Source organism: Lutra lutra, chromosome 9 (assembly GCF_902655055.1).
Source record: "Lutra lutra chromosome 9, mLutLut1.2, whole genome shotgun sequence".
Classification (NCBI taxonomy): Eukaryota; Metazoa; Chordata; class Mammalia; order Carnivora; family Mustelidae; genus Lutra; species Lutra lutra.
In genome coordinates this window covers 23,189,804-23,213,368 of record NC_062286.1, presented here as the reverse complement: position 1 = coordinate 23,213,368, position 23,565 = coordinate 23,189,804, and the positions used below count along the sequence as shown (strand labels likewise).

Sequence of the window (23,565 nt, the reverse complement as noted above, 5' to 3'; positions counted from 1 at the left end):
CCCATACAAGGCAGTTACAAGCACAAAGGCCAGGCGCTTACAACAGCAGATGGGTGTTAGTAATTAAGACAAAACTAAAAACTAACACAGCAAAGATTTACATTGCCAGCATGTTAAATTCTAAAGTTACTGAGACTAAAACAATGTGGCTCTGGCACCAGAATGTACTTCTGTGTGACACAGAAAAGATACCTTAGAGAAATACACATAATTTTTTTTTCTCATGTGATTGAAAAGGGAAACTTCTAATCAGTAGGGACAGGAGTGAACATTCAACTAGGAGTGCTGTAAAAATCATCTGGGGGAAAAGAATATGATTCTTACCACTCACTGTATGTTAAAATAATTTCTAAGTAAATTAAACAGCTAAATACATACATTAGAAAACAGGAAAGAACCAGAAGGAAATAGAGCTGGATATCTACCTGAACACACATGCACACACACAGGTGGGAAGGGAGGGAAACACATACATGTATGAAAAGTCTGGCATCTACTATTAGTTAAATTATGATTTTTTTCACTAATTATTATGCTATAAAAATGTTTCCATGTCACAGGACAGTCTTTTAAAATACTGCAAAAGCCACACCGAGGAAAATTGTTAAAGATTACAGGATTTAATAAGGGAAAAAGCTTTCAGAGGGTATGGAGAGTATGATTTGTCCAATTTGGTTTAAAATTCAGATACATGCTTTAGGGAAAAAAAATGGGAGAGTATATACCAAAATGGAAGTGATAATTTCATCTAGGTGATAAAAATTACAGATGATCTTTATCTGCACTTAGTTTTTTTTAATAATTTTTCAGTTTTGTACAATCAGCTTTCATAATCAAAAAAAGGTTTAAGAGAAATAAACAAGTAATAAATGAATTCAAGGTCTAAACCAAAAATTCATGGTTTGGGTGAAGAGTTAACATTAAATAAGAATGATCTGATTCCAGTTACATCTAATAGCTCTAAAAGCTCAGGGAAGTAAGAAACTTGGAATTACAGTACATTTAGGTACTGTAATGTTTTATTCAAAAACACTGACCACGCATGAAATGGCCGGGGCAAGGTTCTAGATTTGTGCGTAATACTCAGTAAACCATCATCCGTGCCGCGGTACAGACAGCGCGTGGTGCGGGAGCAGAGAGACCGGAGGCCCTCCAGCCTCCCCTAAGGGCCAGGGAAGAGCTTTCCTTGAGGAAGTGACACATTAGCCTCGCTGGTAAGAGCGAAGCCAGGGGACACAGACAGGAGCGTGCATGCAGACGCAGCACATTCACGTGCTGCGCCAATGAATGTGGATTTTGTCATGGTTTGAGAATCGAGAAACTTCAAGGCACAATGAATGCAAATGCATGGTGTGACCTCACGGAACACGCAGCGAACCGGATTGGGAGTTCTGCCTCAAGACATTCGAATTTGAGCTGACCACGTGAACCGTGTCAACAGGCTGGACTCCACAGCCGGGACGTGCGGTGACGGCATGGGCAGGAGTGGAGAGAAGCTGGTGAGGACCGGGCTGCGTGTGGCAACGGGACCCAGATGCAGGCTGGATGCCAGGAGGGAGAGGACGGACTCCTCAGGACAACCAGGGCGCTGTGGTGTCCGGTTCAGATTCCAAGCCCCCCCCCTCTCTACCCCTACTCTTGGCATTAGATACACATAAAATTCTGAAGACAGGAGACCTGCTTCAAGCCACTTGCCATCATGTTGTCCTCTGAATGAAATGGGTTCATCACAGTCATCTCGACAAATGACATGGAAAACCAGATCCTGTCCCCCTTTCCTCACGTCCTCCCTCATGTGGGGCAGGCAGGTCCTTTGCACAAACCTTTCCATTTTCCTCCCCAAGAATTTTCATACTGCTACGTTTTCCATGTTTCTTCTGGAAGTATCACTTATTTCCATAAGAACAAACAAGAAAATGGTAGTTTGTGGGGAATCTCAATGTACTTATTTTTCAACTTAGTCTTCATAATGCATCAGGTTTCCAGCCTAGTCATAGTACAGTACCCAATCCTCTCTGTGCCCCTGGCAGATGGCCAGCTGTCACTCTCACGTCTGCGCTAGCCCAAGGTTACAGACAGCTCTTCTGATAACTGCCAACGCCCTCTTGATCCTTAGAACAGCAGCCACCAAACATTTCAGTCTCATACTCTATAAACAAAAATCAATTATTTTTAAAATTGATTTTATACACTCAATAAAAGAGTATTTCTTTAAAAAAAAACAGGTACTAGTTTCAATCTATACAAGTATTGGTAAAGCTACATTTCTTTGATTTTTGTAGAAAATAAAGAGAAGGCCCTCACATTCTCCTCAGGTCAGCAGATGATCCTGCGAATACCCAGACCTGCTGCATAATCCCCGTGGTTCAGATTTCTCGTCCTTCCCTTGGTTCCCTGGACCTCATGCTCTCCCACCCCCAGCATCGCTCACGGCCGCTGACACTGGCCCCCACCCCGGGTCCCTCATATGCCCATGGTCTCTTCCTGGTATTTCTTCCATTTTGCCTAAGAAGTCTTGGATATCTTCAAGAAACTGGAACAGAGAGTCACTGCCCTTAACATGTTCAGCTACTCAAGCGAGGAGACCAATTTTAACACTCTCGAAATTGGTGAAGGTTTGGAGGAAAGAAAAAAACGAAAACAATACCCCTAGCCAATGCAGCTAAACAGTACCTAGCAGCGTCTTAGGACGAACAGGGTTGGCAAGTGAAATTTCAGATTTCCTTGTGACACCTCGAGTAACTTCTTACCAGATGATAAAAACTGCCTTCCTGCTGCTCAGCTGACAGCCCGGTGCCCGCGCCTGGGCTTCCAGAGCGCCACACGTAAGCAAGGATGTGGCCTTCCTACTCAGCTAGTCCTGTTTTCCTTTCCCACCCACCCCTCCACAGCCCCAGGCATCAGCCCTTAGATTAATTAGAAAAAATTTAAATTAAAAAAATAAAAATACACTAAAAAAAAAAAAAAAGAACTCCTTCATCCAATCAATCTAGAAGAGCCTTGTATTTCTCTAAAAATAAGTTTTCAAAATTGTCAGAAAAATATCAGGGGGAGTAAAGTGGGTCTGAGGGAAATATATAAAAGAAAAAGAAAAGAAAAGATTCTATAAAGAAACAACAACCAAAAAGGCATTTTGAGCAGTATATTCTACAAAAGGAAGTGGGAATATTTTTTAAAATAATACTAAGATCACTTTATGCAAATAGACCTGACATTTCTTCCATTTGTTGCTGAAAATATTAAATCAAATCTCTCATTAACGAAGTAAACAGTTTAAAATCAATCCACCCTATTCAATAATAACACGAAAGGTAAATCCCTCCAACTCTTATTAATGGTATTAAATCTCTCTGAAAATATATGCAGTATACTACTGTTAGTCACCGGTGACATTTTTAATTGAGTTTTTGCGGGGGAAGGAGGGAGGACTCATCTCAAAGCACTCATCACACCTTTTCTCCTAAGCGCTAAAATTCTACTGAGCAGCGCAAAAGGTACAAAATCTACTTTCTTCCTTCACAGAATCCTGTCATATTCATCTTGAAAAGTGTTTTTCTAAATCTTATTAATACTCACTTGGCAAAGGCATTTCTTCTGTTAATCTCTTTTTGGGAAGAAGCAGAAGTCGTACTGAAACTTCTCCTAAAACCTAAATGCCAAAGTTAAGGTCAAAAGAGGAAAAATAAATCATAAATTTGCAGTCCTCATTAAAAGTTATTGTCTATCATTTCTCTATAGGTATTCTATTTTATCAAGTGCTTCTCTGGAAAAAGAAAGCAAAGAAAGTAAGTACATACAAAATATAATAGTAGTTTGGATTTTTTGACAAATTTTTATCTTTCTCATCAAACAATGTATATGTATAAATAAGTTAAGATCATGACATTCCATTTGGAGCTTATTATAAAATTTCTTGAAAACTAAATTAGACACTGATAAAGTTGAATCTTTTTATTCTCAAATATTATAATCTTGATAAATCCTATGAAAGAAAGAATAAAAATGGCTTAAAAACGCTATTACTAAATATGCCATTTATAAAATATTGAACATTAATTTCAGAGTTTATGATTCTTGGCATCTGCAAATGACAGAATCATTTAAAAGAAATAAAAAGATTTCATGAAAGGTACATTTTTAAAAAGATGTTTCTAAAAAAGAGTAAGATTTCCAGTTCTGGAAAGTTATGGCAGAGCAGATGTGCTGAATCAATCTCTTGACTGAAGTGAGTATAATTTTAAACAATCATAATTAAAAAAAAAATAATATATATATATATATATATATATATATATATATTGGTACAGCTGGTACAAGGCACAATTTCAAAGACACCAACAACCAAAAAGAGAACCCATGAGAAGTACCCAAGCACCAAAGCAATCTATCAACTTGTACCACAGGATTGCCATTGAATCCTAGAGAACTCTGACTGGCTGCACAGGAGGCGGGAAAGGAATAAAATCTAGGGCCTAACAAAAGGGGGACTCTAGCACAAGACTCCTGTTTAAAATGAGGATCCCAACCAGCTCACCCTCAATGTAAGTTAAGCGAGAAACAGAATGAAACACCATTCCAACAAAACAAAACAAAGTGGCTGTGTCAAACTTAATGCTTAGAAGGTGGCAAGATTTTTCTCCCTTCAAAATTTGTGATCATAAGTCAAATTCATTTTATCTATGAAATTAAAAAAATTGCAGGGAATATAAGTTAAAGTAGTCCCAGGTTGGCAGTACCTCTAGGAGTAACTGGAAGAAGTAAATACAATCTTCTCTGGAGGCATCAACTCAGGCCTCAAAGAATTCCTGTACATTAAATTCTGAGTAGAATAAGCATCTCACAATAATAAATTACAAAATCCACAAGGAAAGAAGGTACCGTGAGTTAGTCTCACAAAAACAGACGGGCAGAATCATAAGTTAGGTTCACAAAGACTTCAGGTATGGAATTATTTAACGTAAAAGATAACAACATTTAAGATGTTTAAAAACATAAAAGGAAAACTTAAAAATATGGTGGAAATAACAAGTTATAATAAGTAACTACAAAACAGATTTGTAAAAAGGAAAAAAGAAATGAAAATTTTCTAACTAAAAATTTGGTGGCTGGGTTAAACAGCAGAATAAACATCACTGAAGAAAAAATCAGGAAACATGAAGATAGAGCTGAAGATGTCTAGAATACAATCCAAAAAGACCAAGGTGAAAAATACAAAAGAAGCACGGGAAAGTGAGGAAGTCTAGGACACTAGTCATCAGAGTGTCTGAAGGAGATAATAAAGAGATTGAAGGAGAAATATTTTAAGTATACAGACAAGAGTTTTACAGAATTGATCAAAGATATTAATTCCCAGATCCAGGAAGACCCATGATAACAAACACGATAAACAAACAACATCTAGACAACATCGTAGTGAAACTATACAACACTAAGGAAATAGAGAAGACCTTTAATGGCTGTCAAAAAGAAAGATAAGTCACCTACAAAAGTATGGGTTAGGCAGACTCATAGCAGACTTCTCAAAAAAGTGATGGAATACAGAAAATAATGACATTATATTGCTAATGTACAGGGAGAAAACATCTTTCCAACTCGAATTTTCACCAAATATTAAGAAGTATGTTCATACAGTATAACTTTCATTCAAGTAGAGAATGGAATAAGAACAAGAAAGGGTAGGAATATAACTAGAATAAAAGTAAACCACAAGTATAAAAAAATTGTAAAAATAGCAAATAAGTAGCATAAATAAATCCAAAGACATGAGTTCTTATAATAAGTGTAAATAGGTGAAACTCTGGGGTTAAAGGCAAACATTGTCAAACCATATTTTCTTAAAGAAGTGAAATCCAATCATATTCTATTTAGAAAATATTTAAAAAACACAAGGATATAGAAAAGTTATAAGATAACTGATAGAAAAAGATATGTTAAGCAAATACTTCACCAAAAGAAAGCTGATAGAAGGTAAAAAGAATTATTTAAAAAGCAATACCATTTACATTAGCATCAAAAAATGAAATATATTGGTATAAATCAAATAAGACATGTGTAAAATCTATATGAGGAAAACTATAAAACTCTGATGAAAGAAATCAAGTAAGATAAATCAGTATTCCATGTTCATGGATAGGAAGACTCAGAACTGTTAAGACATTAGTTCTTCCCCCATTTGACCTATACAATCAATGCAATCCCAATCAAAATCCCAACAGATTATTTTGTAGAAACCAACTATTTGGGAAGTTTGTATGGAGAGGAAAAAGCCCAGAAAAACCAGCGTAATACTGAGGAAGATCAAGAAGAAACTTGAAGAATCACTAAAAAGCTACAGTAGTTAAGACAATGTGGTATTAGTGAAACATAACAAGAGCAATGGAACAGAACCGAGAGCCCAGAAATAGATCCACACAATGTAGTCAGCTGATCTCTGACAAGAGAGCAGAGGCAATTCAATGGAGAAAGGATAGACTTTTTAACAAATAGCCCTAAAATATGCAAAAAAAAGAATCCAAACACAAACTTTACACCTTTCACAAAAGTTAACTCCTTGAACAAGTGATCTACATGGGAAATACAAAACTGTAAACTACTAAAAAGATAACACAGGAGAAACACAGGATGACCTTGAGTTCAATGATGACATTTCAGATATAACACCAAAAGCACAATTCATGGAAGAAAAAAAAAAAAAAAAGAGGATACCCTGGACTTCGCTAAAATTAAAGACTTCTGCTCTGCAATAGACTGTTAAGGCAATGAAAAGACAAGCCACAGACTAGAGAAAATAGTTCCAAAATACATTCTGATAAAGGTCTAGGATTCAAAATATACAACAACAACAAAACCCTGCTTAAAACTCAATAATAAGAAAAAAATTTTAAAGAATTAAAACTCGATAATGAGAAAACAATGAACACACAATTTTTAAAATGAGCAAAAGACCAGGAAAAATAATTCACCAAAGAAAATGGACAGATGGAAAATATGTGCAAAGATCTTCAACTTCTATTATGAGCTGAATTGTGGCCCCATTCATGTGTTAAGATCCTAATCTCCAGTACCTCAGAATGTGACTATATTTGGAGACAAGGCCTTTAAAGTGGCAATTATGTCATAATCAGATGAAACAAGTCAGCCCTAATCCAAGATGACTGGTGTCCTTCAAAGAAGAGATTAAGACACAGACACATAGGCAGAAAAAGACTTTGTTAAGACACGGGAGAAAGACCCCCATCTACAAAGCAAAACAAGAGCCTTAGAAGAAACCAACCCTGCCAACACCTTGATCTTGGACTTTTAGCGTCCAGAATTTTGAGAGAGTAATTCCTTTCCTTAAGCCACACGATCTCTGGTACTCTGTTATGCTAGCCCTAGCAAACTAATATGACATCATACATCATCAGAGAATTTCAAATGGAAACAACAGTTAGATACTACTACACACGGTGCATTAGAACGTGTATTAGAATGGTGAAAACCCACAAGCCATAAAATTAACCTCAACAAAGTATTTAAGGGCTAGTTATACAAATCACTCTTACACAGACGGTTATCCTATGGGAAAAAAATGAAATTAGACCCTCACTATACACAAAATCAATTCCAGATGAACTGATAAATATGAAAAGCAAAAATACAAGACAAAACTTTTAGAAAGCAATATAGGAAAATATCTGTGTGAGGTCTGTTTTAGGAAAAGATTTCCTAAGATAAAACATGAAGAACATAATGGTTTGCTTTTTTTTTTTTAAGATTTTATTTATTTGTCAGAGAGAGAAAGAGAGGCAGGCAGAGGTAGAGGCAGGCTCCCCACTGAGCAAGGAACCTGATGCAAGACTCAATCCCAGGACCCTGGGATCATTGACCTGAACTGAAGGCAGATGCTTAACACACTGAGCCACCCAAGCCTCCCAATGGTTGGCTATTTTGACTACTTAAAACTTTTAAATATCTGCTTATCAAAAGACACCAAACAGGTGGTGGGGGTGGGAGAACGCAAAAGACAAGTCACAAACCAGGCAGGCGAGATATTTACAACACACAAGACTGGCAAAGTATTAGTGTCCAAAATGTATATAGAAACCTACACATTAACAAGACAAGCCAACCAAAAGAAAAATGGGCAAGAGACTTGAACAGGTATGTCATAAAAGAGAAAATGCATACGGCCCATCAACATGAAAAAAATGAGGCTCCACATCGTTTACAATCTGAAAAATGCAAATTAAAACCAAAAGGTACAATTTAAATCCATCAGATGAGCAAAGACTTCTAAACAGGACTAAGGTTGGTGAGATAAGGAGCTGCAGAGGCTCTCATTCACTGCTCATGGGCATGTGCCCTGCGAAGAGTCTGCTGTTACGCAGGGAGGCTGAAGATCTGGATGGCCCCTGCCTCGTGCAATCCTAGAGAAACCTTGGCAAATGTGTGCAATAGTGTAGTTCTTAACAGTAAAAAAACAAATGTATCACAAAGATCCATCAAGTAGAGAATGAACAGTATCTTTTAATGGAACACTAACAAAATAACCAACAATTAAATTTATATACATTTTATAACATACATTATTTATTAATATATCTATATAAGCATGATAAAGATATTTTTAAAAATCAAGGGAATAATTAACACAAAATTCAAGACTCATAATCTGAGGACAAGGTATATGAGAAGGGAAGCAGATGAGACTAGGGGATACTCCTGGCTTCTACTGTTCAGGTCACCTTCAGGAACAGGGCAGGTAACAGATGTCTGCTTTATCATTATATAAACTATATAAAGGCATTTACTCTTTTGTATACACATGTATTTCACAATAAAAATTTTTTTGATAAATAAAAGCAAACAAATAATTATTAGGAACATAAAACTGTATACACCTACCAGGATAAGAATGATTCTGTTTATTCGAAGAAATTTCTGAAAGAGTATCCAGGGAATCCGTTACCCTGTGAATAAAGCAAACCTAGTTAGCAAACCTCACTAGAAGAAGTAGCAAGTGTTCAGTTTTAAGACTGGCTCCTAACTGAGGCTTCCACACCAATGTTATTTCTTATTTTACCTATTCAACAAACATTGATCGAGCATCTATTAGGAGCCAGGAACGAACATGAAGCTAGCAGAGAAGACAGACAATAACAAAACAGAAGAGAGCCTTGTTATCAAACAATGAGTAATGCAGAAAAAGTCAACTTAAAGTAAATTCATTTAAAATGGGGACTTGACATTATTTCTTTGGAACTTTATCTTCACAGATAAAACTAAAAAACCTGAAAATACATTTGTCTTATGTTGACTTTAACAAATGTTTGATCCGAATTATAAAAACATCACAGTCTTAAATTGGAAAAAAAAAAAAAAAAAAAAAAAGATACTGACTCGGGCCGTCTATGCATGTAATTTTCTGATAAAACTGCATGGATGAGTACAATCCAACATCCTTTACTTTATATCTGACTCTTGGCACAACCATAAAGGTAACTTTGCTGACAGGTCTGTCTGTATTTTTTAATAATGAAATCATTCTTCATTGTTGAAAAGCCAATCCTCCCAGTCTCATTCTCTTTCGGCTGTTTACTGACCTGACCCACAAGGCCTTTATGCTGTCAACTGCTTCCTGCAGGAGACTTGGTCACCAGCCAGAAATCCTGCAACCCTCGCGCTATCTGCAAGGCCACCTTGCACTTCGTGTGCGTTGTTCTCACATGATTTACGCCCACGGCAATCAGCAAGAGACTGATGAACGCAGAGAATAGGACTTGATGAAGAGGACAGATAATTAGGTGGTGATGGGTAGTTGAGAAGAACTTAATTCTAAAAGTGATCAGTTCATTAATAATAAGTACCTAATCGAGAGAACTAAGAAAATTAATACCGTGCTGATGAAGACCACCTAGGCAAAAAATAGGTAAGTAGGTAAAGAAATAAGATCAGATCTAGTCAAGCAAGTTTTCTTGGAATTTCTGCAAAGAAATAGTGGATGATTTACATATTATTAGAAAAAAAAAAAGCTATGAATTCAGTGAAAGCTGGGTGATAGTAGAAAGCTATCCAAGCGGAGGAAATAACATGTGCACAGATTCTCAGAGGCACATTTTTTTTCTTAATGGAAAGGAGGGAAAAAAAGACAACTACAATCTGGGAGGAGTGGGACTGGGATTGGTCACTACTTTATTAAGACTGTCCTCAAGCAGTCCCCAGTTTAAAATTCTTTCTTCCTGAAGATCAGTGGTGTCTTTGAAGAGCTCTAAAGCTGGTTTTAAATTAGAAATTCCTCAAAATCAGGGACCATGTCTGTTTTATTTGCTTATAGAATGCCTAGCACAGCACAAAGTGCTAAAAGACACTTAATAGTATTTGATGATGATGAATGAGACAATCAGAAGATGACAGGAAGACAGCTGGATTGAGACAGCGGTTCATTTAGAGAGAGAGCCCTGTATCTTCTAAGAAGAGGGGGATGCTTTTAAATGAATCACCTTAAAGAAGACCAAATAGAAGGCGAGGAAAAAAGAAAAAAAGTAAAACCATGTGTTCCTTAAACAAAATAAGAAAAAGAACATGAAACCATGAGAAAGAAAGTGGCTTCCCAATATTAGAGGGCGGAAAGCTGTTACAGCATAAAGCAACACTGCACTAGATTTAGTCAGTATTTACTGTGTTTAAAATATGCACACTATGTCCTCTGGGTGATCAAACATAAAATGAAGAACCCCAGTTCTCACAACTAAGAGACGAATGAAACTTGTAAGAGACTGTAGCAATGTGTTAATGAAGATTTGTCCAAAGCAATAAGAGAACCCAGAAGACGGGGGACTCAGCATAGATTTTACCGTAAATCAATCACTGAGAAGACATCAGTCCTAAAGAAAGTCAGCAATCCTCTTTTAATCATGACAGGGTACTGGTTAAGAACATACACTCTACTACCTGGGTTCAAATCCCCACTTGGGAGCTGTGCACCCCTGCACAACTCACTTAACTTCCCTCTGCCTTACTTTCCCCACCTGTGAAACAGGACCTGACCCAGAGGGAGCTTCCAAGGGAACAGTACTGCGGCGCTCGTAGCTGTGCGGCTACACGCAAGTGCGGTGCGTTGGCTACTACCTTTATCCTTATTTATTAAATGCCTACCACAAAATAGCAAACTGTCTAAAAGCAAGGGCTTGGGAAACACAACAAAATAACAAACCTGGGCTGAGTCCAGGACCATCGTTAAGTAGTGTAAGACAGACCAAAATATGTCACTCCAGAACATGCCACCCTGGCATACGGATTAGTTTGAGCTAAAGACACTTGAGAACCAACAAATGCAGGGAGAGGCTTTCTCTGAACTCTCCTTATCTGCCTAAAACAGGTGCCCCCCAAAAAGAGCTCTTTTGTCCTATAGCCCCTCCCCAGCAGTTGCATCAGGCAGGGAAGACGGACTCTTGTCATAGACCCAGACAGACACTGTCACAGACGATCTTACCTCCCATCCAGTTATCTTTCCTAAAAACCACAGGCCCTCCCACAAGTGGCCCTTTTCTCCCTCCCCTTCTCCTAGTAAGATGGTCTATAAAAACTCCAATCTCACCACCTATATGGGTATTGACGTCATTCTGTGACACCCAGGTGCATATGAATTCAAATGTAATAAATTTGTATGCCTTTCCTCCTGCTCATCTATCTGTTGTCAATTTAGTTCACAAACAGCACTCCCAAACCCCCTCAGCAACTACTGACCCTAAGAGGGTAGAGGAAAATTTTTGGCTCCCCTACGCTAACTATATGGCTTCAGCTAAGTCACTCTATCTCTTGAAATTTTTCTTTACTGGTGAAATGGAACCATTAGAACACTTTACAACTCACTGGGTTTGAGGAGGATTAACGAAGTATACATCTAAAGTAGACTGTACAGAGCCGACCCTTTACTAAATGCTCAATAAATGTTTGTCATCATTATTGTTCTTTTCTTCTTTAAAGATTTATTTTATTTTATTTATTTGAGAGTGAGAGAGAACATGAGAGGGGAGAAGTCAAAGGGAGAAGCAGACTCCCTGCCGAGCTGGGAGCCCGTTGAGGGACTCAATCCTGGGACTCCAGGATCATGACCTGAGCCAAAGGCACTTGCTCAACCAACTGAGTCACCCACGCACCCCTCGTTATTGTTCTTTTCCAGCTTACCTGACCCAATACTTATGAGGATCAAATGAAACAACACTGAACTGAAGATACTTCATACACTGCAAAGCATTACCTATGTTCAATACTATACTGTCATAAATAATGAGGGTTTGAAAAAGTACATCAAAGGAGGAGAAAATTAATATAATAAAAATCACATGAAATTATAAGAAAAACAAAGTGAGGTGGAAGATAGGTCTAAAAACTCTAAAATCTGCCCAGAGGCAGTCCTATAGCCCAGCTAGAAGGGAACTAGACGGGGCTCCGGGATGTGACGGCAGATCCGTTCTCATGAATGGGATCCCACCATGTACATTCTTTCCCATGGAAAGATTAGCGTCCCGTTTCCCCTCCGCTGAAGAGCACACCAAGCCAACTTCTTCAGCACATAAGTCATTTCATGAAATGGTACCTGGAATTCCACAGGGACTTGTTTCTGCTCAACTTGTTTTTTTAGAGCCAGGGCGAGCTGGTACCGAAGTGTAGCATCTTAAGGAGCAACACCAAGGAGGTACATTATATATAAACCCTTAAAGCTTCACTTCCCCCAAAGATCTACTGCCTATTCTATTTTTGAAAACTAAAGAAATCAGAGGAAAAAGCCATTTTGGTTCCATTAGGGTTGGAGGAGAATGAATGGGGCGCCTGCTGGCAGGAAATTTAATGTAGTTAGGATATGACTGAAGCAATCAGAGAGCATTTTTACTTTTGTTTGCATGACAGATTAAGCTCACTGCTCTCACTGTTCTTCACAGCAAACGCCACTTCTAATAGCCTACACATACTCATAGGGTTTGCAAATGAGGAATAAAGGAGGGTTTTAAAATTGCAAATCCTCAGCAAAGCGAATTTAGCTTTCCATGAGCCTTCTCTCTGAAGAAGGTGGTTGGTTAACCCCTTGAACGAAGACCCGAGCTGTAGTCAGTGCATGTCTTTAATGTGAAAGGAGGAAGTCTTAACTATAAACCATTGCAAATTACAAAAAGGCCTTGTGGAAAAACATAAATTTCCTTTTTCTCACCTTTGCACCCTGGATGGGGGAGCAAATATTCCGTATCTTGGAGAACAACTAAAGTACTGCACGCCTCCAACTGAACCATCATTCTTGCCATGGGGTTTCTCAAGCTCTATACCGTACCAATATCCTAGAACAAGAATATTGGATTTTAAAAGCCTCTGCATTTTACCCAAAATGGTTATGCTATTAGACAAACCCAACGCCCGAATGGCTTAACATTTTCACAAAATGACCAAAGTGATGGAAGAGCATCATGATCATTGAGCTTTCAAATGATAAAATTTGAAAATTGGAAAAAATGAACAGGAAAAACATTTTACAAGCACAATTACAGAGTTGTACATTAAAGGAGAGAGATAAAATACATAAATTTGGCATAGATTAGCTATTATGCAAGTAGTGTTATGACCACAGTATATCTACAAGTCATAAGGAACAACAACAAAAAAAAACCTGCCCTTGACTCAATGATACGACTTGTTTCAGTGAGAGCCGTACAACACACTGCTGAGCTGTATGAATCATAATGTTCATGTGCAATCTCTTCCTCTCGTTCTCCCAACCCTCCAACATCACAAACAGTTCTTGGATAATTGAGGAAGGACAAAAATAATTTGGAAAATATGATTAGGCTTCATGGTGACTCTTCTTTTTCTCTTTTTGTTTCCCCACACAGGATGAAGAGAAAAATCATAATACTTAACCTTAGAGAAAAGATTTAGATTAGCTAGTAGGAAGAATTTTCTAAAAGGCTTATTTTAAGTATGTAAAAGGGCCCACTCTGAGGAAACTTTGGCCCCGTTTCTAGAGGGCCAAAACTACAGCAGTGAGGCTGCTTTTAATGTGGTGAGAATTAGGTAAACGGACACATACTCCTAGTCTGAATATATACATAGTAACTTCTGGAAGAAGGATCCTCAAATGGAGGGAACCTCAAGACCAGTTAAAAGTCTCTACTGATCTGTTCATTTTTATTTAAAAGTAGAATACAGTAGTAATTGGATCTGGTCTCTTACAATCAGTATCAAATAAAAACTAAGAATACAGATATTGAGAAACTTACTGTAAATCCTAAATTCCAAAATACAAAAATATTGTTCCTTTCATATTGCTAATTCAAAGAGTCTGTACAGCCTCAAAAATGGCAACCTTGAAGTTCTTCAGTCTATTCCTTGTATGTTCAAAAAAGATGACACTTGAGCCCATTTTTCGATACTTTTGTACTGAAAAGACTAATGCATGACCACAGTCTCCTATATTTAAGCAGTGTACAAGTACAGAGTCAACAAATTTACTTCTTAGCCATACAAATGCTCTGGAAATAGGTCATCACATTTCTGAATGTCACTAACCAAGGTTGTCTGGTTGTCATTTTTATTTCGGAGTGACACAGTTCCAACCCTCAATGTTACAGCATACCATACAATAGCAACATGTTTACCATATGACTCTTGAAAAAGTGTAACATGTCACAGAAAGACAGTATGACAAGTGTTAACAATTGTGACTATACCTTGTCTGGTAGTGGCATATATTGTTTCCCATTTAAATGGTAATTTTTTTCTAATAAAAAGGCTAAAGATGCTAAAGATGACCTTTTTTAGGTCTAGATCTTATAATCTAAAGAGCTTCCATTAATTAGGACTGTTCTCTAGAACTGACTGATCTAAATTTTGGTGCCATAAGACATAGATGCTACTACTTTCTAAAGGAACTGAATGACTTTAACAGAAAAGTTTCCAACTTTACATTTGCTTATGACTGACTACCCAAATTTCTAAATGCTTAACCAAAGGAATTTAAAAATTAAAAGTCAACCTAAAATAAAGAACTGTATCCAGTGAACCAAACCATTCTAACCTTGTTTAATATAGAGAAAAGGAACTCAAAAGACATGGACATTGTGAAAAATACCCTACCTTGGGGATTCCTGAGTTTTTATTTGAGAATTATATTAAGACCATCCTAACTCACCTCAATTATTACCTGGAGACCTGTGAGAGACATGAACTATACAACACACAGCCCATCTCAAATCAATTAGGTGGACTGCAATTATAAGTGGGATAATGAAACAAGACTGTGCTGGGAGACAATCCTCCACCACTCGCTCATGTTTCTGCATGCTTTACGAACAGAGGCGTTGTCTTTTCATGGATGTCTGCAAAGAGGACAGCCTTGGAGGACAGAGACAGAGTGCGGACAGCAGGCCCCACACAAAATACAGGCATGCGTGTTGTCTAGTATAAAGGTTCAGATTGCTGAAACTCAGGGCTCTTCTCCTGTAGCATAAAACACAGGGTGTGCCCGTGTCACCCCCCACCGCCACCCCGGGAACTGGGGCTCAGGGAGCGAGTGCAAGAAAATGCTGACCCTCTGCTTCTGCCCCTGCTGGGACCGTGGAAGTCCTGTCTCTGAATTGGGAGCCTAACATCTTCCATCAGCATCTATGAAACGGTGGCAATCTAACTTGTCAGCTTACAACGTAGGGTAAAATCTCATATCCTTCACAGTTCTTGACAGAATGCTACAAATTTAAAATCGATGTTCTGGGTAACCTTTTCCTAAAATCCTGCAATGCCACCATGTGTCAAAATAGCATATTGCCATTCAAAATACACAAACATGGTTTCATTCAACGGGCTTCTATATTTAAAATTAAAATCACTGAAAATGCAAAGAAAGCTGATCTTTACTTTTGGAAACACAATATTAAGTCTAGATTGGAATGAATATGTAAATACACAAACATGTATTTTTAAGGTCCCAGGGTGCACAGAAGCTTTTTCTTTTTCCCTCGAACTGGTGTGTTGACTTCTTCTCTCTCTCTAAGCCACTCAGATAAAGGCTATATCCTGTGAACTCATTTTTTTTCTTTTTTTTTTTAAAGATTTTATTTATTTATTTGACAGAGATAACAAGCAGGCAGAGAGGCAGGCAGAGAGAGAGAGAGAAAGGAGGAAGCAGGCTCCCCGCCGAGCAGAGAGCCAGATGTGGGGCTCGATCCCAGGACCCTGAGATCATGACCTGAGCTGAAGGCAGAGGCTTTAACCCACAGAGCCACCCCGGTGCCCCCTGTGAACTCATTTTAAGAATATCTACTTACCCAAAGGATACAAAAATACTGATTCCAAGGGGCACACGCACCCCAATGCTTATAGCAGCATTATCAATAATAGTCAAATTATGGAAAGAGTCCAAGTGTCTATCAGCTGATGAATGGTTAAAGAAGGTGTTATAAACCCCCTGGAATATTACTCAGCCATCAAAAAGAATGAAATCTTGCCATTTGCCACAACGTGGATGGAACAAGAGTGTATTACGCTAAGTGAAATAAGTCCGGCAGGGAAAGACAAATATCACATGATTTCACTCACGTGTGGAATTTAAGAAACAAAACAGATGAATATAGGGGAAGGGAAGGAAAATAAAAAGGGAGGGGGGAAGCAAACCATAAGAGACTCCTAACTATCGAGAACAAACTGGGGGATGCTGGAGGACGGGCTAGACAGATGAGGGGAACTAAAGGAGGGCACTAGTGATGAGTACTGGCTGTCACATGTAAGGGAGGAATCACTGAATTCTACATCCGAAACCAATTTTACTGCGTATGTCAACCAGAATTTAAATAAAAATTTGGAATTAAAAAAAAAAGGAATATCCTTAGCAAAAATCTATCCTGATGTTTTCTCTGTTACTGAGCACTCTTGGCAATCGGTGTGAGTGAAGCTGGAGAACAACAACGAACTTTAACATGAGACAACTTAGAAGACAGCTGACAAGGAGACCTCGAGGACGAAAGGTAGCCCAAGTCCGGTCGGAGCTTCTGCCGCTGTAGGGCTTCTCCGGCGCGGCAGCTAACCAACGCCCCGAGACCTGGTCATCAGGAACTACCCACATTTACAATTTTAAGCCTTTTGTATTCTGAAGGGCTCAAACTGAGCTGAGCACACAGAGACGGGTTACCTGGAGCGAAGTTCGTTGTCCCGAAGAACTTGACGGTGCCGACTCTCTGGCCCACCACCAGCACTCGGTCTCCGAGGTGGGGCTCTCCTGCACAGCGGCTGTTATTTGCGACACAGGCTCCTGAGGAACTCAACCCTGTTTAGTGGGTGGGTGGGGGAAGGGGTGGGGCGCAGGAAAGAGAAGGGAAAAAAGCGAAGGGGAAGGAAAAAAAAAAAAAAACCAACCTCAAAAAGCATATTAGCCGAAAAGTCACCACATGCTCTCACTAGTCTAGCTATCGAGAGATTTCAGTGTGTGACCCTTTCCTGATGTACGCCCCCCACGGCTGCGGTTCTCACGTGGGGGATCAAGACATTCAAAGAACTTGGGAGGGGTTTCCTGAAAAAATTACCGCCACGAGCACCCGACACACACGGTTGCTGGTAAAGCATTAATTTAATTAATTAATTAATTAATTAATTAATTAATTAAACCAGATTTCCCGGGGCGCGCTGCTAGAACAGAGGCCAATGCTCCTTTTCTGTAAAGGGCCAGGGAGCGAGGATGTGAGGCAGTGCGGGCCATGCCGTGTCTATCGGAAGTATTCGGCTCTGCTACCCCAGCAGGAAAGCGCGCCTAGACAAGGCAGGCATGGTATGTTCCAGTAAAACTTTGTAGAAATATGTGGCAGGTTGGATTCGGCCCGTGGGCTGTATTGTATCCCTGTTCTGCTAAAATGCTAGAATCAGAGTCGTTCACTGGGACTCGGTGTGAATTACACATACAGGAATGTGATCTGAACCTGAAAAGTGTCGTAAGTCTCCACTTAGCTCAAACTGATTTCCCTATTAGGAATCAAACCACTCCCCCTCACCTTGATTGAAACCTAATCCCTGAAATGCCCACTATTAAACGTCAGAGGTCCTAGAGAATTACTGTCTGGAAAGCTGTTCAATTATAACAGAGAAAAAGTGGGCCCTTGAGGCTTTTCCCACCAGTCCATAAACTGACTTGAGCTGTAGGCCCCGGAGAGGGCCTACAGAAGCCTCTGTGAAGGCAGGGGACAGAGGGTAAGTCACATCGCCAACGGGAGAGAGACTAACGCCATGGCAACAAATGAGGAACACAAACCCAGAGAGAGGGCAGGTGTGGATAAAGTGCTATACTAAAAAGTCCTAGGTCCTCATAATAACTAATATTTCCAACGCATTTCACAAAGTGCCTTCCATGGAATTATAACTACAGGTAAGACACAAACCCAGGAATTAACTAAAACATGGTGTTCACAGGCAGTCGATGGCACAGCCCGATTAGAGCCCAGGCCCTATGAGCACAAGTCCTCAGGCGGGTCCCCAGGCTAAGACAGCACCTTCAACCACGGGGTACAACAATGCTGCGAACACAGACACCCTCCCTCACCTCCACCACTCCCTGAATCTCATCTTTCTACCCCTCCTTAGCCTCACTTCCCAGTACGTCTGCACCTCTCAGATGCAAATGTATGGAGAAAGCGGAGTATCTACTCACTCTAGAAAAGTGTGCAAGGGAAGCGTCTCTGAGGTCCTGATCATGGGACTTCCTCTCACGGATCTCCTGTTCTTGCTCCCTCCCCTTCTAAAAGGTCTTCTTGATCATTTTAACTGACAAGTCTCTTCATCCACTACTATCTAAGCCTACATCATGCTTAAATTTATAAAAAGAGAAAAAAATATGTAGGAACACTAGACTTACTTCTTATAAAAAGTAAAACAGGTACTTCCATAGCCACATGTACATTTTAAAAATCAAGTAAACGTCAAAAGCCCAAATTCCAGGTGAAGGAGGGCCTTGCAGTGTGACTACAGTGAGGACAAGTGGGAGTGCTACATCCCTGTCTCGGGGTCTCTGTTCCTCGGGAGGCTAGACAGAAACTGCTCGCAGGGGAAGGAGGCCTACTCTGAAATTACAGGTTCCAAATAAACAATTTCAGGTAAAACTTCTGGGTTCTCCGCTTTCAGAGTCCCAACCTGTAAGGTTGATCACTTCGATGCTGCCACTGAGGGCTCCTCCCCGTCACCATACAGTATTTTAAAGAGAAAAAAAATCCTGTCATGAACATTTTCTATAACAGAATATTGCTTCAGTACAACTTTGGTTAAAAGTATGTGAACAAGAATCTGGTCATTATTATGAGGTTCACTGAGAACAATTTAGGCCAAAATGGTTTCATTTCCTCTCCAGACAAGTTTGCTGTGTAGCCAAGTAAGTGAGGGGCAGGGTGTTGCCTATGTGTCGACTCCGGCAAGGAGTCTGCTATGAAGCAATTTCTACGTCCTTATGCATAACTGGAGAAAGGTGGAGTGAGCAAGGTTACGGCAGGGCTCACCACATCCCAACGGGTCACCATCGTCAACAAGTCAGGAGAGCCACTGACCCTCTCCTGCCCAGTGTTAAACGAGGACTTGAACTTCAATATGAAGATGACACAAAAGTGCGTGGGAAAGCTGGTATTCAAGGTGTAAGCAACAGAATGCAGTGGGATGCAAGCTCCCACGCCCAGCTGAATGTGAACTCAGGTAAGGTCCCACGGGGAGCAGCAACGTGAAGGACCCCGGCCGGAGGCTCCCTTGGAGCCAGGACAACAGTGTGGCCGCCGCATGGGAGGAGAGGCCTTACACTGTGCTTGTGCCCACAGTTCAGCTCTCTACGGGCTGGCCGTGACGGTCTGGAGACCCAGGAGCCGGAGGAAGAGCAGAAGGTCCCTGGGACGGAGGCAAACCAGAACAGCAGCCAAGGAAGCAGCAGACCGACCGCAGGCTAGAGTCCAGGTGTGCCCCTTAGAAACTGCCGTCAGGCACCAGTGACTTACCTCCCTAAGCCTTGGGTCCCTCATTCATACAGTGAGGATGAGAATAAGGGTACCTACCCATGGGTTTGAGAATTAAGTGACATAAGGTATGTAAAGTACTTAGAATAGAACCTGAAATAGTAAGTATACAATACACGTTAGTTATTATTACATCTAGATTAGAAAACAGATGAGAAAGTTAATAACCATATGGTTTCCACGTATCTGAGGATCTATCGTAAAGTTCTAAAATGAACCTTAAAGGGTCAGAGGCGTTACATGCATGTGGAAGGGAAAAAGGGAGTGCAGACAAGGAACACGGCGGGAGCACGGGGAGGAAGGCAGGGAGACCGAGGACGCTCACAAGGGGGGAGGGGCATGGGAAAGACAGAAGAGGACAAGTAGTTCAATCTGACTGAAGTAAAAGTTTCCTTCTACACATTTAAAAAGAGCAAATCTACTTACAAACAAACCAAGATAAAAAACATCAAGAAAGCCTGGTTGAAAAAGCCATAGATACCAGCACTGGCTCTAGAGGAGACAGACGGGCTTTTGCTCATTGTCTTCTTGTTATTGCCACGTGCATTCAGTTTCTTGGGGTAGCTCGGTTTGTGTTCCAAAGACGAGGTGGAGGAGGAGCTGCTGATGGAGCCAAGCAGGGTACCTAAAACCGGTGAAGGAGAGGAACGCATCGCAGTGCGGACCATAAGAAGTGAACCAACAAGATGACTTTCCAGGTAAATCCCTCTGAAACCCTCCATTTAGCTTTCTCAGCTGTGGATTGTCTAGTGTTGAATTAAATGCCTGGTTTCATCCAACTGTCCTGCAGTTCATGCAGACAAGACTTTACCACTCAAGCAATTATACCGTGAGGATTCCCGCTGCACGAGGACACTCTCACAGGAGAGCACCTGTCACATCCGGGTTCACTGAAATCGACTACCTCCTTTGCTTCCCACGCTCTCTCTCACCTCCCACTCTAGATGGCTTAGTAGAATCCAATCTTATTTACACTTAGAAAGTCTTTCTCACAGGGTGCCTGGACAGATCCGTGGGTTAAGCCTCTGCCTTCGGCTCAGGTCATGATCTCAGGGTCCTGGGATCAAGCCCTGCATCGGGCTCTCTGCTCTGCAGGGAGCCTGCTTCCTCCCCCACCCCTGCCTGCCTCTCTGCCTACCTGTGATCTCTGTCAAATAAATAAATAAAGTCTTTTAAAAAAAAGTTTCTCTCGGGGCGCCTGGGTGGCTCAGTGGGTTAAGCCGCTGCCTTCGGCTCAGGTCATGATCTCAGGGTCCTGGGATCGAGCCCCGCGTCGGGCTCTCTGCTCAGCGGGGAGCCTGCTTCCTCCTCTCTCTCTCTGCCTGCCTCTCTGCCTGCTTGTGATCTCTCTCTATCAAATAAATAAATAAAATCTTTAAAAAAAAAAAAGTTTCTCTCACCTCCCAGTCTAGATGGCTTAGTAGAATCCAATCTTATTTACACTTAAAAAGTCTATTAATTTGTTTTAAGATAAAAAAGGGTAGTATTAAAATGTTTTGAGTTAACCTGAAGGCAAGCAGGAATACTCCTGAATGTGCTGTTCATGCTCTAGTCACCCAGTGATTTGACAGCCGAAGACAATTTTAAACATTTTTATCAAACCGTCTATACTTGGAGTTTCCTTTTAGTCTCCCATTTAATTTAACCTGGTAGCTCTCTATTAAGCGTACACAGAGGCACAACACAGCATTTTATACCAAAACCATGTATATACACTTTTCGATGAGCTGCTTCATGTATTTCCGAGGGTAATTTTTTACTGCAATGATTTTTCTCTCAAAAATGTTAAAACTTAGCCCCCATATAAGCTTTATCACTATGTCATTTTAAAGATTTAATTTATTTATTTGACAGAGAGAGTTCAGAAGTAGGCAGAGAGGCAGGCAGAGAGAGAGAGGGAAGCAGGCTCCCCGCTGAGCAGAGAGCCCGATGCGGGACTCGATCCCAGGACCCTGAGATCATGACCTGAGCCGAAGGCAGCGGCTTAACCCGCTGAGCCACCCAGGCACCCTGTCATTTTAAAGTCCCATCAGTAAATTAAATTTTTAGAATGGACATTATAAAATTATTTTACCATCTTTCTCTGTTACAGGTTTCGGCTCTTCCCCAGGAGGCAATGACAGTGTTGATTCAGAAGCATTCTCTTTTTTTGAGGTCATTAATCCTAGCACATAGAAATAAGACACTTTGAGTAAGAAAGAACGTCAACATTAAACATACAAATGTGCTTGCTGTTTAAAGTAAAGACATCTCACGTTATCTAAATCTTCTCCACTTCAGGAAACATGCTGGACAGTAAATTCACAGACAGCAGGGGCCGGTCCAAGATTTCATCACATGAAGGGGCGGTGGGGGGTTGGGGAGGAGAACGCATTCTTAGCCCCCCCTGAAAACTTCAATCAATTTCCTCAAATACCACCAAGGTCTCTTTTTGACCTATTTAACAATCCACTAAGGAATTCTAAATACTATAAAACAGTTAAAGCCCAGCTACCTAGCTGTTTGACTCTTCGCGCACTCATTAGTGTGTCCGCACAAGGCCAGCGGGCGGCGCGAAGCTCACGCAGCCAGAGGACGACTACAGCACATGCACCAGGCCTGGCCACGACTTACAGACTCCACTTACATGTCTGCAGATCAGCTACAGCAGACTTTCTGCCTGGGGAATTCTGGGTAAAAATGTTTGCCAACCGTTGTAGCCACTCGACACGAAAGCGAACGTCAGACAGTGAAGAGGCCCACACTCTCTGCCCTTGGCGCTCTGACAATGACCACCCCACCATCACCACACCCAAGTGTCCCAAACAGAAGTTATGCAGGTGGTAGGAAAGAAAGGAACAAATGTAAAAATCTCTTGTCAGGAATCAAAATCATAAACCATGACTGACGTCTAAAAACATGTAAGATGCAGATTTTATTAAATTCAGGCTCCAGAATTATCTAACAAAAAATTGTAAAGCACACTAAGCATAAGGCAGTCCACAGGGGAAATTAAAAAAAAAAAAAAAAAAACCTGAAGAAGAGATTTAACCTTCTGGTTTGACCTACCAGTGTTTACTTTTGACGTTACATGAGTTAAATCAATTTTCTGGGACCTGATGAGAGCCACAGCTTTTCCAGAAGAAGTGTGTGCTATATTCTTCCTTCGGTCTTTTGCCTTACTTATCTTTGAAAGCGGTGCAAAAATACCTAAGGGGATAAGGGAGAGCTTGAGTTAGTGTGAAGCAACGAGAAGCGTTTCAAATAAAGGGGCAAGTACAACCATTTGGTAACATAAATCTTTAAGTTCTTTTTTAGTGCCTACCAGGTGTCCTGTAAGACAAGACAGGAAAAAAAGTGAGATGCAGTACTTGCCCTCAGAGAGCTTACAATCTAGCTGTCAAGAAGAACCACATACACAGCAATTTAAGAATCACATACAAGATGCATAATCAAGTATTATGTGAAATTCAGGGATAAGAGAAATGAGTGAACCTAATAGTTTTCCATCATAGTAATTTCTGATTAAGCTATTGGCAATTGTAAATTTGTACGATCTTATTGGAAGACAAAAATTTCTAACCTAAGC

At 40.3% G+C, this 23,565-nt stretch overlaps 1 protein-coding gene across 5 annotated transcripts in view; it reads right to left on the bottom strand.

Annotated features, from left to right (window-relative positions):
- CLIP4 (CAP-Gly domain containing linker protein family member 4) overlaps positions 1 to 23,565 on the bottom strand; it is a 68,888-nt gene that overhangs the window by 13,749 nt on the left and 31,574 nt on the right. For all 5 annotated transcript variants that reach the window (XM_047745306.1, XM_047745307.1, XM_047745308.1 and 2 more), the window contains exons 9-15: positions 23,046 to 23,186; positions 22,072 to 22,161; positions 20,479 to 20,622; positions 17,153 to 17,287; positions 13,190 to 13,313; positions 8,887 to 8,951; positions 3,577 to 3,649 (exon numbers count right to left, since the gene is read on the bottom strand). In XM_047745306.1, the coding sequence (XP_047601262.1) occupies positions 3,577 to 3,649; positions 8,887 to 8,951; positions 13,190 to 13,313; positions 17,153 to 17,287; positions 20,479 to 20,622; positions 22,072 to 22,161; positions 23,046 to 23,186 (772 nt within the window). The remainder of the gene's footprint in view (positions 1 to 3,576; positions 3,650 to 8,886; positions 8,952 to 13,189; positions 13,314 to 17,152; positions 17,288 to 20,478; positions 20,623 to 22,071; positions 22,162 to 23,045; positions 23,187 to 23,565) is intronic.